This window comes from Idiotropiscis lumnitzeri, chromosome 5 (assembly GCF_059441095.1).
Source record: "Idiotropiscis lumnitzeri isolate Australia: NSW breed Sydney's pygmy pipehorse chromosome 5, RoL_Ilum_1.0, whole genome shotgun sequence".
Lineage (NCBI taxonomy): Eukaryota > Metazoa > Chordata > Actinopteri > Syngnathiformes > Syngnathidae > Idiotropiscis > Idiotropiscis lumnitzeri.
In genome coordinates, this window is record NC_142395.1 from 19851969 (window position 1) to 19870736 (window position 18768).

The 18768-nt window shown below is 40.1% G+C and overlaps 1 protein-coding gene across 3 annotated transcripts in view; it reads left to right on the forward strand.

Moving 5' to 3' along the window:
• Positions 1-7773: 7773 nt before the first annotated feature.
• The window catches only part of pcdh17 (protocadherin 17), a 52971-nt gene continuing 41976 nt past the window's right edge, over positions 7774-18768 (forward strand). The window contains exons 1-2 of one of the 3 annotated variants that reach the window (XM_088296576.1): positions 7774-8355; positions 8995-11795. In XM_088296576.1, coding sequence (XP_088152702.1) covers positions 9300-11795 — 2496 coding nt within the window. In that variant the 5' untranslated portion in view covers positions 7774-8355; positions 8995-9299. The remainder of the gene's footprint in view (positions 8356-8994; positions 11796-18768) is intronic. The other 2 variants (XM_088296578.1, XM_088296577.1) reach the window with 2 other exon arrangements.

Below are 18768 nucleotides of genomic sequence, written 5' to 3' on the forward strand. Positions count from 1 at the left end.
AATGAAACAGTCGGACCGGATATAACTGCTGCGGAGTATCACTGCCTCAAGAAAGGTAAATATTTTATTATTATTTTATTTTTAAAAAATCCTCAAGTATTTTCTATGATTACCATTATTGCTACGTGCAAGTGTGTATGATCGAAAGATGACACTTTTTATAACTGCATTGGTCCGTTGGACGAACGGCTAATGTTTACGTAGGGAGGCTGTGCAAACTCGGCTGCATTTTCATGCTTTTTTCACAACTCCACACACGCGCGATGGTAAGGTCTTCTCTTGTCTAAACTGTTTCATCTTTGGAGGGTAACGCCAATTCATTGATTCAATCAAATGCACGTTTAGCGTTGAATGTTTGGTCATTGTTTACTTCCTGTTTACGAAAACCAGCGTTGCCAATTCCAAAGTAAGGAAAGTAACTGTTGAATGCCTAATTTGATTTTGACCATGTTCATGCTATAATGGATGCTGTAGGAGAGAAATAACGTTGTCAAGAATAAGTGAGTGAGTTAAAAAAAAGGACCCCCTAAATATGTTTGGAATTACAAATGAATATTCTACTGTGGAATCCTTTTTTTTTTTTTTTTTTAATCACAATTCCAAACGGCAATATATAGTGACCAAATAAGCACTCAAACAGGATGCTGTAAAAAACAAACATTTATCTCTTTATTTATTTATTTGCTACTTTAGTTTTCTTTTTTTATTCATAATGTTTCTTGTGTTTGGTCTGGTCACGATGAAACTAACAATTTCACCTTATTTTTTGTATGTTACTTATTTTAATTGTAAATTATTAAAAAAAATGTAAACTTTATTTAGACAAAAAAAAAATCACATATTTCCCACCATGACTGTAAACCAAGGTGGAGAAAAAGCGGCTGGTTCGCATGTGTGATTCATTTTCAGTCTGGACACGGAGGGGTGAACATCTTGTGTCGTGACTGCTTGGGAGTGCAAGAGGCCGACGGAAGCACCTGCTGCATGTCAAGAACAATAAAAACGAGACGTGTTTTCACATCAAAGTCTCCAATAACGCCAGAAATATTTGCTAGATTTGTCGCTAGTCGCTTAAGATTTACTAGAGGGGTCTGAAAGTCACTAAATATAGCCAAGTTGGCAACACTGACTTCAACTCGCAAACCAATCTGGAGGAGGAAACGTCGACTGATTGGGTGCTTCCGTGCACATTTTTGTCGCGTCTAATCGGGTAAATATACTCACAGCTCATCACTGTAATATCATATCATCATATCATATATAAGAGACCCAGCCCCGGTAAACGTATATTGCCCTTTTGGAAAGTAATCGTGTGGATGTATGGGGAGTGATTTGTCTCAAAATTATTCACACAAATATATCCACGATATTCATGTCTTTTTTCAGATCCACAAACACATCCGTTTTTTTGCATATTTTTTGGGAGGTGCATTTATTAAAACTTACAATTTTTAAATATTCAGTTCTGCATATGTGTTGTTGAACGTGGGTTTGTGTATAGGCCTGTGCCCTTTTTTTATTTTTTATTTTTTAGATAAAAGAAGATCTTCACACAAACAGTTCTCATCTCAGATATTCATGTCTGGAAAGTATAGGCTGCTAGCTGCCTCCATTGAACGAGGAATGAGTCATCCCCCGTTTTCCGTTGAAAAATTGTGATCATTTTGAGGCAAATCTCTACTTGTATGGATGGGGGGTTGACGTATATGCTCCGCTCACAAAAAAAAAACATATATATATTTGTGTGTATATATATATATATATATATATATATATATATATATATATAGGTGTATATATATATATATTTAGGTGTATGTATGTGTGTATAATTTTGTCCCTCTCTCCTTGCATGATCGGTGGTTGGGTAACACTGGTATAGAAAATACATGAGTTGGTCGATGAACGGACAAGCTGCAGAAAAAATACAAATTCTAATTCAATTGATGCAGTAGACTTGTTTTGATGTGAATGGTACGGTCAACAGAGTGAGTGCCCGAGTTGGTTAAGCCATGACCATCAGCCGATCGACGTCTTGTTAATCCATGATAAATGGAATTTTAATAAGTACCATGGATATCAATCCAAATGCTGTCCTCCTGTGCAAGGTTGCAGAAGAACCCCTGCCAGGTGAGATTGGACATGAAGAAGTGAATACCCCGTTTAACTTGCCACAAACATCAACACTGCATATAGAGTTGGCAGTGCTCTGATAACATTTCAGTAAGGAGATAACTGCTTTTTCGCTCCTAGAAAAAAATAGCGATGTTTTTCCTCGCACTTCTCGACCTGAAAAGTGTCATAAAAAATGTTGTGTTAGGAATTTCTGAAATTGCCATTGGCTAACTTTTAAGACGAGAAAACACAAACTGGGTTTGGGATTTCTGATTATCACCCGCCCTTTTTTTCTTTTTATGCTTTGCAGAATCTTTTCGTTTTTCATGTTCACTGAGTCATAACTATTTCTGTGTTTATCATTCCCATATCTCAGGTTTGTGTCCACCATTTCTGTGACGGGCACTAATTTAATTTAAGAATAATCCTCATATTTTTAAATAATGATCTTCGTGGAATGAAAATAATTTATTCGTAATGTGCATAGACATTCACAACCGCTTTAATGCATGGGCATAATACACTTACTCCCCCCCCGAAAGAAAAGAAAAAAAAAAATATATATATATATATATATATATAAAAGAGAGAGGGAAAAATACTCAGACAGGCATCTTGCAGCAAAAAAATAGGACACAAGTAAGAACGATCAATTCTTCCTTCATGAGCTGTATATCAATGTTCAAACAGAATTGTAGATTTAAGATGCAAGAGTGTTATACCTCATCCAACTTGATACTTTTTTTATTGAACCTTTCCATCCACAGTGACACAGTAAAATCCATCAACCATGTGTGGAAATGTTATTATTGAGGTTGAAATTGCAATGAACCTGAGAGGCCTATACCTCAAAACAAACTTACTTGTCTTTCAAGCTCTCTTTATATCTTCATCCAACTACTTTTGTCCTTTTCCCTGTCAACAGTCCAACACAAAAACTGACAACAGTCATAAAGGGAGCACAAAATATTCACACCTTCAGACTTTTATGGCATCTCTACAGCAGAAATTATTTAGTGCCATACTATGTGTGGGTATTTTTCTTTTCACTTTTAACGTTAGGCATGTTTTTGCAAGACTATTTAAACCCTGTTTGGAATTTTGTATAAGGAGTCTAAAAATGTCATAGAAAGACAGACGGGGTGCAAATGAAGAAATGAGGAAAGTTGTTGTTTTATTCATGCTTCCTCTGCCAATAATACACACATCCAAATTATAAGTACTTTCTTTTTGCTGCTGTAAATGTCAAATACAGTATGCAGTGTCAGCCTGCCATGAAAGAACATCCAAACCGTTATCCAAAGATTCGCTTGTGATGACACACCATGAAGAGAAACAGCTTAAAATACTCTTTGTGCCAAGCGTTTTTCAGAACAAAAGCTTAATGTACACTCAACATATCTCGCGGAGATGAACAATGGAGAGAGAGAAGCAGATTCAGATTATAACATGGAATAATTACGTGACAAACATGTAGTGAGCGTGTGTCAGGTGACATTTTGCCGCTGAAAAAATATCACAGTGGAAATGTCAACTGTGCTGTGTTTTGTCTGAAGTGGTGGATAAATGAAAACCTCTGAGGCAGGCTAAGCATTGACCATCTCTATGGTTACGTTTCTTGTGGAAAAAGTTTCATAATTGTCATGTAAAGGACACAGCATGGTGTAAGTGTACCACTTCTGCCTCTTAGCTCTAAACTTTGGGATTCAAAGCTTGGTTCTTTTCTGCGGACCAAATATGAAAAATAAAAGAAATATACTTGGAATTCTTTATATCGGTTTACATTACATAACTCCATGAACTCATATTGCGCAATACTAGCGTACCGTATTTCCCGGAACAAAAGCCACAAATCTTTTTCCCAACTCTTTGAACCCTGTGTCTTTGATTCAGACGCAGTTTCTTCATGAGTTTTGGGGGGGTTAGTTGAAGCCATCAATAGATTTATCTTCGTCTTGTCACAGTTTACCAATGAAATTACCAAACACGTCACAGTGGACCAATGAAACTGTCCCGACTTTGCCCCCATACTGAATATTCATAAGCCATTTGAGTGCGTAGCGGTACGACTCCCACCAATTCCTGGCGAATGACAACAGGCAGAACTCAACCAGTTCTTTACCATTTTTGACATGGATTGTCATTCTTAGAAAAATCTGACATGCAGTCATATACCAGACACATGGGTAATTCTATCATCCGGCATATTAACAGAATACTTTTTGCTATCAAATGCTAAAATAGATACCAACCTTGGTCTGTCCCAACTGGTGCGAATTTGTGTTTGGAAACACATATTAGGCTATAGCTCATGCATACATAAATAGAGTACATACCGTACTTACATACAAACACTTTTTATGGAGTTATTCATGAAGTTAATTGTTTGATCAAATATATCGTTGCTTATTCATGTTTTGGGAGCGTGTGACATGGTCCCCCAGGGGGTCTAGAAACCCCCCTGTTGAGGTTAATTAAGCAGCATGGAACATATGTCATGAAATGATACATATACTTCTATGAAATATATTTTGAAACAAAAATGAAAGAAACTGGAATTTGTATTTGAACACAATCACATTTGTCATTTCAATTGGTTGCATGAAAAAAAAAAAACATCTGCGAATGGCTGGGTTTATATCTGAGGAGAAAAAAAAAATCATGTTCAAATTTACTGCAAATCAATGTATTGGAAAAACGGACCACATTTGAAAAGTATTTTCCAGCTATGTGGTTTAAAGGAAATGGGATTACCCGATTTCATTGAAGGTTAAATTGACTGATTTTCCCCTACGAGATGCTAATTGTATTGTAATACCATGTTGGTGTTTTGCAACTCATCTCTGTTTATGCTTTTCTAGAAATTCCCAAATGACTTGCAGAGGGCTTAAGGTAGACGCAGGGAACATATCGTTATGCATCATGTTTCAACCGACAAGACAGCGCAGCCATTTTATGCAGATTGCGACAGTGATGTGACATTTACTTTCATCACTTATCAACAACGTGGCATTTGTACATCAAACATGCTGTTTAATAATGCGTGTTAGTCACCATCAGACTAATGAATGATTCCGACACTTGTCAGTGGTTCATGTCAAACTGCGAGGTCAAAAAGGTTGAGATCCATGTTTATTGATGGGTAGACTACGTGATAAATGTTGAACATAGCAATAGCACTTGAAGGGTGTTGTTTAGTATCAAGTCATATAGCAACAGTGTCCCACTTCATACTGTCATGCGGGATCTACCCAGGCTCATAAAATATTTCAAGGACGTTTTCAACTAAAGCATTAAGTTGTAATTTTATGTATTGTACGTTTTTGAAAGCAGCCCCCACCCCCCTTTTCTCATTTCCTTCCTCGATGAATGGCAAAGATACTTTATCATTGGCAAAGAATACTTTTGTTGATAAGCAGTAAACGGTACACTGTGTACAGTAAGTAATTTATTTAAACAGACATATTGCTCCGTTATCTCTTTTTGTTTTGTTTTGTTATTTTTTTTTTTCCAGGAGGTAATGTGTGTTTAAAAAGCATTTTATATTTCCGTGTTTTGGGGAGTACATTTATTATTCTATTGATCATGTGTTGTTTTTTCCTTTAGTAGGATCAATATTGTTTCTCTTGTTCCCTGCAATTGGCTGGTCACCTTGAACTTGAAGTCAGCTGGGATGTGCTCCAGCTCAATTGTGCCCCTAGTGAGAATAAGCGGTACAAAAAATGGATGGATGGGCTTTATGGTCTGGCTTTACCCTGAGATAACCTTTGTAACTGGACCCCTCCGAAATGTAATTGAAGAGCCCAGATTTAGAATAATACTACATCCACCTATGTGATACAGTCAAGCCATAAGTCGTGGACCGGAAGTTTATTAACCATGCTTTGTGTTGCACTTTCCAGTTGCAAAAAAATTCAGGGTTTGTTATTATTATTTTTTTGCCAAATAAAATGAAACAAAGTCATGAAATGCATTTGCTGAATTGCATAGATAATGCAGGACCAATGTAACAAATCCTAAAACCTCAAGCATGTACATTTACAGTGGAGCTCTCCAATCATGTTGTACACTGAGTCCAATGACAATAAAGGGGATTCTGATTCTGATCTGATTTTGATTATCACAGCTCAGCTGTTTTCTGAAAATGAACCTTGATTGGTCATTATCTGAGCAACTGTGACTTATTTTCAGATGACAGCAAGTGGCAAAATGGCCGCCCCCTGAGATGTGGAAAAACAAGTGGATTTTGCTGCTTAACTCATATTCGACAAATGCAATATTAATCAGAATACCATATTTAGACTCGTGAGACTGCATGGAACATATTCTTGTTAAGAATTTTTTGGGGTTGACATCCCCTTTAAGAAATAGAAACACAAATATTTTTTTTTCTCAAGCTGACCTCAACACAAGTAAACAAAGCATCAAAATAGGGCTAAAACAATGTAAACATTTAAATCATTTTTTAACAACTTTAAACTAATATAGTAAACGTGAAATGGTCTCTAATAATCTCAAACTTGACCTGCTGAGGTAAGAGATTTTATGAGTGTAAAATGCAAAACAAAAACTCCCAACAATAAAAAAGGGGTACAGTTGGTATGAAACGCTATTTTGAGCTTTTGCTGTGGCTGCTTCATATTTTATCTTAAAAAGAACCAATTCAACACCATAGAACATTACACATTGTACATCAAATGACATCTGCAGTGTCTATATAGAGACATTTTCTATTTCTGCGCCTCATTTTCCCCATCCCCTCCAACCTTGCTTGGCCTTTCAAAATTAGGAGCGAGAAAAAAGCCTCTAAACTGGCCGAACAGGCCCACCATTTTCTATTTTTCCTCTCCTGGGGAGTTAAAGCCCCCCTAAAATAGACCTATCGATGCTACTGGTACCTCATATCACTTGTATACCACATCTTCAATACAGCGTGCATACTTTCCATTACCATAAAAGAAGGTAAGAGCAATCTTATGTGCGCTCCTTTGAGCTTTTTCTCTCTCTTTTATTTTTTTTCTTTTACTCCTTGAGTCTGGTTGGAGAATGTTCACTTCCCGAGTAGTAATATGGCTGCCTGCATAATAGTAAAATGATCACCTAAAGATTCAGTGCCTTTCATCACCATTAAGAGCTGGTGAAAGTAATTACATTTCACTAAGGTAGACTCTTCACTTCAGAATTACCAATCTCACATCAATTCCCCGCCTACAATTACATTTACATTCATTTATTGAAAATAAAACACGCAAATTGAGATGATCTCAAAGAGTTTATATCGTAAAAGAGTTTATACTGAGCGATTAATCTAATTAATTGGGATTTTTTTTAACGAGGTTGTGTTTACAAATAATAATAAAAAAAACTGAAATCGTTTCTTGTTGCCTAACGGCGTAACGGACATTTCTTTTTCGGGTCACACACATCTGCTGGCTTCCTGGATCAGAACAATGAAGTTCAATGAGCAGTGAGGTGTTTTTTGTTTTTTTCCTCCTTCCCTTTTTTGAAAAATAACATGAAGTGCGGGTGGCCAACGAGCCGCCCATCATTTGTAGTCCGGGCTGGTGGTTGCGTTTGAATCCCTCCTCCTTTCCCCACCTCCTCAAAGCGATTGGCTGCCTCATGAGCGCAGACAACATTTTAATGCAGCGTGTTCGTGCACGGACTTCATTCTATGCTCGGAAGCGCTCTTATACTCAGGACCGGTCCAAACGTGCGCAACACACTTTGAAGCAGCGTGCTTTGCGCAGCCAAGAACTCACAAATTCTATTGCAACGGCTTATTGAGTTGATCCAGAATGCAGACGAACTGTTGCCTCTCCGCTCCTCCGCACTTTGGATGAGGACGCCGGACAAGGACACCACGCCGCTGCTGCTGCTGTTGCTGTTTCTGATTCGAACCGGGGGGAGAACCAACCCACTCACCGGCCGCCTTTTCCACTTTGGATCTTACCTTGACGCGCATCTGGATGTCCGTCGTTTCTTGAACAAAGGTGACTCACTGTTCGCAGAAGGCGAGCCTCTGCATCCTAATCACACAGCAGAGAGAGGACTTCAGCTCATTGACATCACAGTCAGACTTTTCTAAAGCCGTTTTAATTTATTTATTTACACTGTGGTGCATTGTAGCTTGCAGACAACAGGGAGAGGGGTCAAACTCACCCAATCCCAATTAGGAAGTGACTTTGGATCTTTATATTTTTTTCCCCCTTATTGGAATTATCATAACAATTTCCATGGGTAAGTTACCTTCTATGTATGTGTGTGTGCGTGTTCCCTGGATTTATCATTTTTTTGAGAGCATGAGGAGCAACAGCTTTTACAGTTGAGTCTTGCAGAGAAAGACGGAGCACCAGAGGAGAGAATTACACGGTTCTGCTGATGGCTGGCAGCTCGTTTTTTGAATTTTTATGAGGCTCATTTTAAATATCCGGATTATGCGGATTTGTTAATGCGTGTAAGAGGCTCATTTTATACTCACTTGTTCAAATAACCATGACAATAGGCCATCTCTTGTTGTATGCCCGCATAGTCACCGTATCATTAAAGTTAGACGGCTTTGATCCTGATTTCTTTTTTCTTTCAACATACTGAATGGCCAGGCTTAAAGGTTTACTGATTTGTGATCTAAGTAGTAAGTGACAATTCAAGAGGAAGCATTATCAGTCAATCTGAACTGTGCAGTGTCTTCCCAAGGTTAACTAATTGGCAAGCTCCACCCATGATTGTGGAGATGAATTACATATGAGCCTTGATTCAATTTGGGCTCAGTGGTGGATCTTATTGCTCCGAGATAGAATTTCCTTTGTTGTTTTCTGTTTACCTTCGACTATCTAACTCACATTCACCTAACGTATGTATTTTTGTGCTTTCTTCTAGGTGGTGTCATTTTTTTGCTCACAATGAGTATTCAATTTGGAGAGTGGATCATGATTATTGCTCAGATGAGTCTGAGTGCTGCGCGGAATATGAATTAGGCATTCAGCACCACAGATTGCTGGGAGAGGCAGAGGAGGAGCGCAACCGATCAAAAACAATCTACCAAGTCAAATGTCAAGACCGCACATGATGAACAGGACTCTTCATTTGAACCTAAGTAATAATACCCAGTTTTAACAAAATATCAACAGGTCATAGGCAGAATAGAGACCAAGACATCTTTTTGCCACTACTACAGAGTGGGGATGTATCTTTCCATTTTCTTTTTCCTCCTCTTATGGGCTCAAGCCCTGACTTTGAAAAACTTGAATTACTCTGTCCCAGAGGAACAAGGTCCGGGAACAGTAATTGGAAACATTGCCAAAGATGCCAGACTTGGACTGGAACAGATTGGGCAGGGAGGGCAAGGAAAGAAAGCCAACTTCAGGGTGTTGGAGAATTCAGCGCCGCATCTCATCGATGTTGACCCCCAGAGTGGACTACTCTATACAAAGCAACGCATCGACAGAGAAACATTGTGTAAGAGAAACCCCAAGTGCCAGCTCTCCATGGAAGTGTTCGCCAATGACAAGGAGATCTGCATGATTAAAATAGACATCCAAGACATTAATGACAACTCGCCCGTTTTCCCTTCGGATCAGATTGATATTGACATATCTGAAAATGCAGTTCCAGGGACGCGCTTTCCTTTGACCAGTGCACATGATCCAGATGCAGGGGAAAATGGCCTGAAAACCTATCAGATAACGCGTGATGATTACAATCTCTTTTCCTTGGAGGTCAAATCCCGCGGGGATGGAACTAAGTTCCCCGAATTGGTTATTCAAAGGCCACTGGACCGGGAGGAAAGAAGCCATCACACTCTTATATTGTCAGCCACCGATGGTGGGGAATATCCAAGGTCGGGTACCATGCAGATAAATGTTAAAGTTATTGATTCAAATGACAACAGTCCGGTGTTTGATCAACCCTCCTATGTTGTTGAAATTCCCGAAAATTCACCGCCCGGTAAAGTCCTGATCAATTTAAACGCCACGGATCCCGATGAAGGCAACAATGGACAAGTAGTCTATTCTTTTAGTGGCTATGCCCCAGAGCGAATCCGGGAGCTGTTCTCAATAGATTCCAGAACAGGAGTCATAAAGATTCAGGGCGAAATAGACTATGAAGAGAGTCCAGTTATTGAGATTGACGTCCAGGCAAAGGACCTCGGACCCAATCCGATCCCCGGCCATTGTAAAGTCACTGTTAAAGTGCTCGACAGGAATGATAACTGGCCCTCTATTGGCTTTGTGTCCGTAAGACAGGGAGCCATCAGTGAAGCCGCACCTCCAAGCACTGTTATTGCGCTGGTTCGTGTCACAGACAAGGACTCTGGCAGGAATGGGCAGCTTCAATGCAGAGTGCTGGGTAATGTCCCTTTTAAATTAGAGGAGAACTACGACAACTTCTACACAGTGGTGACAGACAGGCCATTGGACCGAGAGACACAAGATGAGTATAATGTCACCATCGTGGCCAAAGACAATGGCATCCCACCCCTAAACTCTACGAAATCCTTCACTGTAAAGATTCTGGATGAGAATGACAATGTCCCCCGCTTTACCAAGACAGTTTACCTTCTCCAGATACCAGAGAACAACATTCCTGGCGAGTTCTTAGGTTCAGTTCTTGCTCATGACCCAGACCTGGGCCAGAATGGCACAGTGTACTACAGCATTATTAACTCCAACGTGAGTGGTGGTGATGTCAATACTTATGTAAATGTGAACGCTGCCAATGGAGCCATTTATGCAGTGAGGTCGTTCAACTATGAACAAATCAAATATTTTGATTTCAAGGTACTTGCCCGAGATGCTGGATCGCCACACCTAGAGAGTAACGCTACAGTGCGCATCAGTGTTCTGGATGTCAACGATAACATACCTGTCATTGTTCTACCCCTGCTACAAAATGATACAGCGGAAATTCATGTGCCACGGAATGTTGGTGTTGGCTACATTGTCACCACAGTGAGAGCAGTGGACAATGACTATGGTGAGAGCGGGCGGCTCACCTATGAGATCTCAGATGGGAATGAAGAGCATCTTTTTGATATAGATCCTGTGACTGGCGAAGTGCGAACGGCCCACCCTTTCTGGGACAATGTAAACCCCATCGTCGAGCTGATTATTCGTGTATCCGACCACGGCAAGCCAAGCCTCACTGCTGCTGCTAGGCTTATCATTAAGGCGTCCAATGGGCAGCCTTCTGATGGACTGCTGCATGTCGACGACAATCAGAACTGGGACATGTCACTGCCTCTCATTGTAACTCTCAGTATAATATCAATCATGCTTCTGGCAGCTATGGTCACCATAGCAGTCAAGTGCAAGAGGGAAAACAAGGAGATACGAACGTATAACTGTCGCATTGCAGAATATTCCCATCCACAGCTGGGGAAAGGCAAGAAAAAGAAGATTAACAAGAACGACATCATGCTGGTGCAAAGCGAGGTGGAGGAGCGGGATGCCATGAATGTGATGAATGTGGTAAGCAGTCCTTCCTTGGCCACCTCTCCCATGTACTTTGACTATCAGACACGCCTGCCACTCAGCTCACCAAGATCAGAGGTCATGTACCTTAAGCCCACTTCCAATAACCTCAGCGTGCCCCAAGGCCACATGGGATGCCACACCAGCTTCACAGGCCCAGTCACCAGCACTACAGACACACCTACTAACCGCATGTCCATCATACAGGTAAGGGGAATTGCCCTACTCTCCTACACTGTTATTCCCACTCCCACGTGACTACCTCCATGAAGCATCCAGGTCTCGTCAACAATGCTTGTCTTGTAAAATGAAAGATAAATAAAGCAAAGGCAGTAGAGTACCGAGGAGAAAAATAGAAGGGGAGGAGAAAGCATTAGAAGGATTAAATATTCCCGTCCCCTCTCACAGTAGATGTAGTGACATCCACACAAATTATTTGCATTTGAAATACGTCACTGTAAGCTACAAATATTTTTCCCCTACAATCAGCAATTTGTGATTGATTTGTGACCAACTCTAACAAAATAGCTTTACATTTTCAGTAGTTGCATGATCCAAATTCAGTTAAGACAATCTTTCAATGTATACATTTTTTAAAAGACAATTTGTCCTCATTAGGTTGAGGGTAATTGGATCGGTCCCACCTGACTTTGGGTGAGACACCCTAGTCTATTTGAAGCACATTTTGAGACGAACAACCTAAGTAGTATGTTTTGCTGATATTGCGGCGAAACGAAATGCACCAAAAAAAATTAAATATAAAATTGTGAATGCCGTCATTCAAAACAATGACATTGACTGACAGAAACGGTTATGTACTAATTACTACTTGTATTGTAATTTCCACTCATAGAAGTTGTTAAGATTTAGAATTAATACTGTTAGAATTAACCATGAAGAGATTAGCAGATTGAACATATTTTTACAGCTACGTTAAGCATCTTTGTGAGGGGTATGTAGGTCTATAAGTCTCTAATGTGTGAAATTCTCCGAGTCTTTTGGCCTTAAGCTCATTAGAAGTCTGTTGTGTCAGACGGGGATTAAAACCTGTAGCGCGACGTGGTGTGCTAGGACAATGGTCAGTTCGAACAGATCACGGCTTTCTAGCTGTGTTTACATTTTTCTTGTCTAGTATTTTCATGGTTTGTGTTGTTAACTTGAGGTATAGCTATCTTTGGATGTGAGATTTCTTCCAGAAACTAAATGTTCGACCTTCCTTTTGTTAGCCGACTTCTTTCATTTTGCATTGTCCGGTTCGCCGATGCCGTTTGTCTCTTAGTTAAGCTGTCTGTAGTCATTTGTACCCCCTATATGAGCTGGACATTTCTGTGATGTTGACTGCGATCAATTGTGACGTTTTCCCACCAGGGAGGAAAGCCACTGTCTGTTGTTCTCACTCTCAACCATGGTTCTATTATGAGCCAGCTGCAAAGGGCAAAGGCCAGCACAAAGAGCATTAGTAGGACTTCCTCATCAGAGGGACAGGGTCATTTGTGGCTGTTTCTTTTCTAATTTAGTGAGGATGAATTGTTGTGCTTTAGATTTCTGCACACTCATTGTGTGTGCACTCTTTTCTCATTCTTCTTCCGACTGTCATAGGAAAAAAAACAAAAAAAAACTAGCCGGAGCAGCAACAAAGCACTCCTTGGTATCTTGTTTTAAGTGGGTCCCCTGAAAGTGTGAGCTATGTAGGGTGCTCTTTTGTATTATTCAAGAGAAACCAATGTAGAGGGAGATGCCTTGAGGCATTAAGTTTCTTCAGAGGCTGTACAGAAGCATATCATTTTCTTTTCCACCGTTCTCCCTTTATGTGGACAGTAAGTAACCCGAGTCAGAGCAAAGTGGCAACGGAGAAAGATGTCAGGAAACAAAGACAAAATTCCTCCTTCATCGATCCTCAGGCCCCACAGCCCATCTGTCACTACAGTTGCAAGTGAAGGAAAAATACATTTATGAGCTGGAAGAGCTTATTGCCGCGCTCATTCAGTTTCACAAAGAGAACTTAGTGTAGGTGTGTTCTCAGGCACCTGCATGCCTACTATGACTCTACACGCCTGCAAAGGACTCAGAACACAGCTCTTGGTCTCTCATGATGTTTACGGGCACTATTTGGGCTATTGCTTGGAGAGGAATAACACGAACATATCAGCAGAGCATAGCTTCCCTTCTCGTTCGTTGTCACAACTTTGCCAGCAACCAACCAAGCGGAGAGCTTCATTTTATTTGCGAGGAGAATTCCTGGGATAAGTAGATGAATGATACGCACAGTAATGATGCTTAATACTGCTTAAAGCGTTGAAGGGAATTACTTAGTGCAGGATGAAGGTTAAAACCAAGCTGTTGTGAAATTCCTCAATGCTCAGAGGGGTTGCTGTGCCGTAAGAGCGCGTCCTAAGTCAGGTCGTGTGCCCTATGTCGGATACAGGTGCAGATTTTATTTGTCATTGTAACGTTTTAGCACTTGCTGACTTTTGGGGGAAATTGCACTCATTTTCTCCCAAGCTTGTCGAGATGTTGTTTAGTCATCCATAAATGATCACATCAGTTGTTTGAATAAATTGTAATTTTAATTGAACAGACATTTGCCCCGGAATTTTATGGTAATGGGTTGCAGGTGGTACGCAGGCCAAATGGGAGACGGTGACAGATGCCACACGGAGTCAGTTAACGCTGCCTTTAGGTGGCAGCGTTCTGCTGTGAGTTTGAGATACGTTTTCCAAGGGCAAACGGGGTTCTCATCCTTTTCTATTTGAGATGGGTCTTCTCTATTAGTAAATGCACTTCAACATGTGAGTGCGTGAAAAATCAACATCTTATGATGATTATACCTTTATTTCATGAGTGGTAGCCACAACGCTTAAAAAAAGACATTAAATACAATAATTTGAACTGCGTGAATTTGTGCTATTGTTTAGGCCTCTTTGATTTGTTATGGTCGTGCGGATGCATATCAACAATGTTGCGAGAGTGGATGTTTAAAATGAATTCTTTCAGGAATGGTCTCAGTCTGCATAATTCAGGCAGATTTATGTGTGTGTGTGGGTGGGTGTAATTTCATTGTGTATTCCAGGCATCGGATTTAGTCCTTTCGAGCCAGAGCCTCTTCTCTTTTGTGAGCGTGACAATCTTGCATTTGTCCAAACCTTGAAACACCCTTCCTCTGAGAAAGGCACACACACTCAAGCACGCAAACACTCTGATGTGCATAACAGGGCTGTGTCTTATCACATCCTCTGCCATATATTATATTGAAATTGCTCCCACACTTGAGAGACCACTGAGGCAATGGATTAGAAAAACACTCTTTATTTAATTTTTCTTTTCCCCTTCATCTTGAGATAGCCGCTCTCCTTTCGAGCCTCTGGTGGGATGGGATAAAATATAATGGAGGCGTTCGGGGATGGGGAGGGGGTTTTACCTGGGAAAACTAAGTGTACTTTTGGAAAAGACTTGGCAGTTGTTTCAAAGTCACTTGTGTACTCCCACAGTCGCCTTGTTCAGAACCACAGGGCTCGTGTAGTAAAAGAGCTTCATTTCTCTTTTCTCCATTCCGAAAACCCCTTACGATAGTTGTGAGGCTGTAGAATGCTTCTTGGGGACAAGTGGTACATTTACTCATTGTTAAATAAACAAAACCAAGAAAAAAAAAGAATAAATAATTTTTTCAGTTCATGTTTTGTTTACTCTTTTCCTATTACTAGATTTTTTTTCCTGTCACACTAGCAGGCAAGCTTGTTTTCAGTGTAAATTAGGCAGCTACTCTAAGAATGGCTGTGAGAAAAGTGTATGAGGTATTGTTTAATATTTACTTTGACTTGCTGCTCTCTTTTTATTTGTGTGTGTTTTGAAGTGGCCACAAAAATCACTGATCTGATCCGTATTTATATAATCTATATCTGCCTGTTCAACGTTTTTTGAAGAATCAGAAATGCAATTAGTGTGAATAAAGGAGTGAGATGTTAATTTATTTTATTTAAAGATGACTGCAAATCAATCTAATAAAATAAGTAATGTACACACATGTAGTATGGACTATAATTGACTGTGTTTGGCTAAAATGGTTATTGTGATGAAAATTACTACCTTTTAGGTTGAAATCCTATATATGGTATTGTGTCACGACATTAGATTGAAATTGATCGACAAAAACCTCCGCAATACATCGTCACTGAAAGCTAACTTCTGTATGATTTGTTTTGCACGCTATGTCAGGGTAGATTTGCAATTCTTGACTAAAAGATGTTTCAAATAATTCCAGCAACCCAAAGGCTAGTGATTTTAATGAAATGTGATCGTTGAATCATTAGAATGCATGTGAGTTTATCCTCTTTCGGGAGGTTGGGCTTGCCATGCATTCATTTTGTAATTTCATTAAAATGAAAGACCTCCTGATCTGGCAAAGGTTAAGAACAAAGACACTTTGTGGTTTACAAGTGTCAAGAAACAGACAGGATATGAGAACACAAGTTGGCCTCTGTGATACTCAAACGGGGCCGGACGCATTAAAGCAATTAGCTTAGTTCAAAAGGAAGCAGCCTATTGGAGATGACATGGCCACGATAATAACGGCATTGGCAGTGTATCCATGGAGGAGGGGAAGTGGATTTTCAGGGCGGCGCTGTCTAATTTATTGACACCAGAGTTTCAAATCAATGACGTTTGGCCGTTTGGTGTCGGTGTGATTTGAATTTTCTTTAACTGCTTCCTATTTTTGCTGCATTGTGTTTACGTATCCTTGTACTTGAGCTGCTGATTTTTCACTTTTGTCATCTTATTTAATACAAACACCCCTCAGCCCCGTGCTATTTCTGCAATTTCATACGAAAAAGTAGATGATTGTGACCAAATGAAATGTTTATATCCCCTGGAGACCTGAGGCATTTACCCTTGCACAGCTGGCATTTTGTTTGGAACAAGGCAGCCAAGAAGTCAATAGCGCCAACAAAGGTCACATAAATCACAAGAACAAAACATTCATTGTGCAAGAATCTTGAATTGTGCTGCCAGGTGTGTTGACATGCAACATATAGGCTACAATCACACAGGTGATATCGCTAGAGGTGCAAAGTTGAAGTTTGTTTAATTGGAATGGCCTTTCTCCTTGAGGACTCTTCGGTCCTTCTCAAGCCAGATGATGAAGCTGCATGATATTTGATGCCGGGGTGCTAAATAGGGCTGATATCTTGGTATTCACGACAGATAACTCGATATTGATACGTTATGGGACTATGGTGTCGGGAAAACTAAGCCACTGTGAGTGAAATAAAAAATTGTCACTTAGGACTAACTGTCAGTCATCACCATTAACATAAATTCGCCAATAAAGTAGAAATCAAACATTTTACGACAGCTCTGCTTCAACAAAAATAAGAGATACGGTGCTTATAATCTTCAAAAGATAACATAACTGTGTGTGTGTGGCTCAAAGCATTAACTTGAATTGAATCGAACACCAGCTTGTTAATAATGTGCTCGTGACCCCTCACCAGTTATAATGTTGCTTGATGTACTTAAAACAAGGTTTGGTTTTGTTTGTTGCGCTGCTTTGCTTTGTTACAATTTTTAGCTAAGCAAGTCTTGGATAACACCTCACTCCTGTCTTGTGCCTCCAAAATAATGGAAGATGACTTATTATTTTCCCGCTATATCCCTCAAATGTGTAGATTTCCCCACCGGACTCGCCTACCTCACACTTTATAATTTCCCTGTCGTACACCCTCATTTTGTTTCGCCCTCATTGCTCTCATGGTCCCTCCCTCGGATGTTTGTCATTGGCCGGCTTCAGAGGTTGCATGGTAAACATTAAATCGTGATTGTGGTTGGCTGGCACTAGCTTTCAGGGCAAGCGTAAAAATGAGGCGCAGGAAGAATGATTTTGTGATATCAAGAAAACAAACATAAAATATTCGTGCAAAAAAATGTGTCCAGCACACAGAAGGCCAAATATGCCGACAATGTAGTCTCTGAACTGCCAGTAGCCGGGGCAGCGAGCTGTAAATCAAACACTTTCAAAGTCAAACAAAGTGGATCTCACTCCGTAGTCCTTTGGCATCGATCCAACGTGCGAGAGCTACACTCTGCCCTCTAGACATGTGCTACCGAAACACCATGCAGCTCCAAGAAGGAATTATGTGGATCTGTTCTCACCTTCTCTCTCATTAGTTGAAGGGAAATGATTTATCCCTCTGTCCGTCCTTGTCCTTGTCTTTTATTGCTAAGCACTTCTCCAGCTACATCACTAATGTGATTAATTGATTGAATGGACATACTGTAACCATGAAAATCATCTCATTTGCTGTAATTTCAGCAAAGTACGCATCAAAACAAATGGCTGTAAAAATGATGGTTTTCGCCCGCATAAAGTCGGTGGTCTCAATCAAGATTGCGTGACGAGGGTATGGTAGTAACCCCGCCGTTTGCATTGTGGAGCCCAGTTTGAAATGTGACTCCCACATCTAAACCCCTGTGTGTGTCTGAAGGGAAATGACAGCCACTCTGCTTTGCTGTGACTGTTATGTGTTTACAGCAACAAAAGCGGCCTGAGTCGGCACACCGATGCGGTATTGCCAAAACAAAAGGCCCGCTAAGTATGGTGGCTCGGAAGAAAACATTTTTTCTTTTATTTTCTGCTCCTTTGGTTTGAAGCAATGACGCCAGATGCTAATGGAGTATGAAAATGCGATATGTCTCTTCGTTTTCTTTTGCATTACACTGATGCACTCAATTGGTCCCAAACCGGCGTTATATCTTAAAGAGAATTCTTTTACAGGGCTTTTAACTTTCCGATCAATTCCTACGTTCTGTATCTTATTGACTATGCGATATTTTGTCGTGAAATGCAACTTTTTATCGTCTTTTGCTCTGAGCTTTGATAAAAAAAAGGAAAGCTCTCTCATTCCCAATCTATTGTTTCAACCGTTTTCCTTCCTCTCTCCCAGCTCTTGTCATTGCTAATAACTGTCGCAATTGCTCATGTTACTGACTACCCGAGCCAAATTCATAATGATTAGATTATCTTGTCAACAGCACAGTGTATATGTCTGCCATATTGATCCCTGCGCAGTCTTAATGAATAAAGTACCACGCAAGAAGCACTGGCTCAATGTTAACTCTGAGCAGATCTTGCTATTTATACACACTCAACACTGCGTAGATGATGAATGGAATTGTGAAGTGCTGT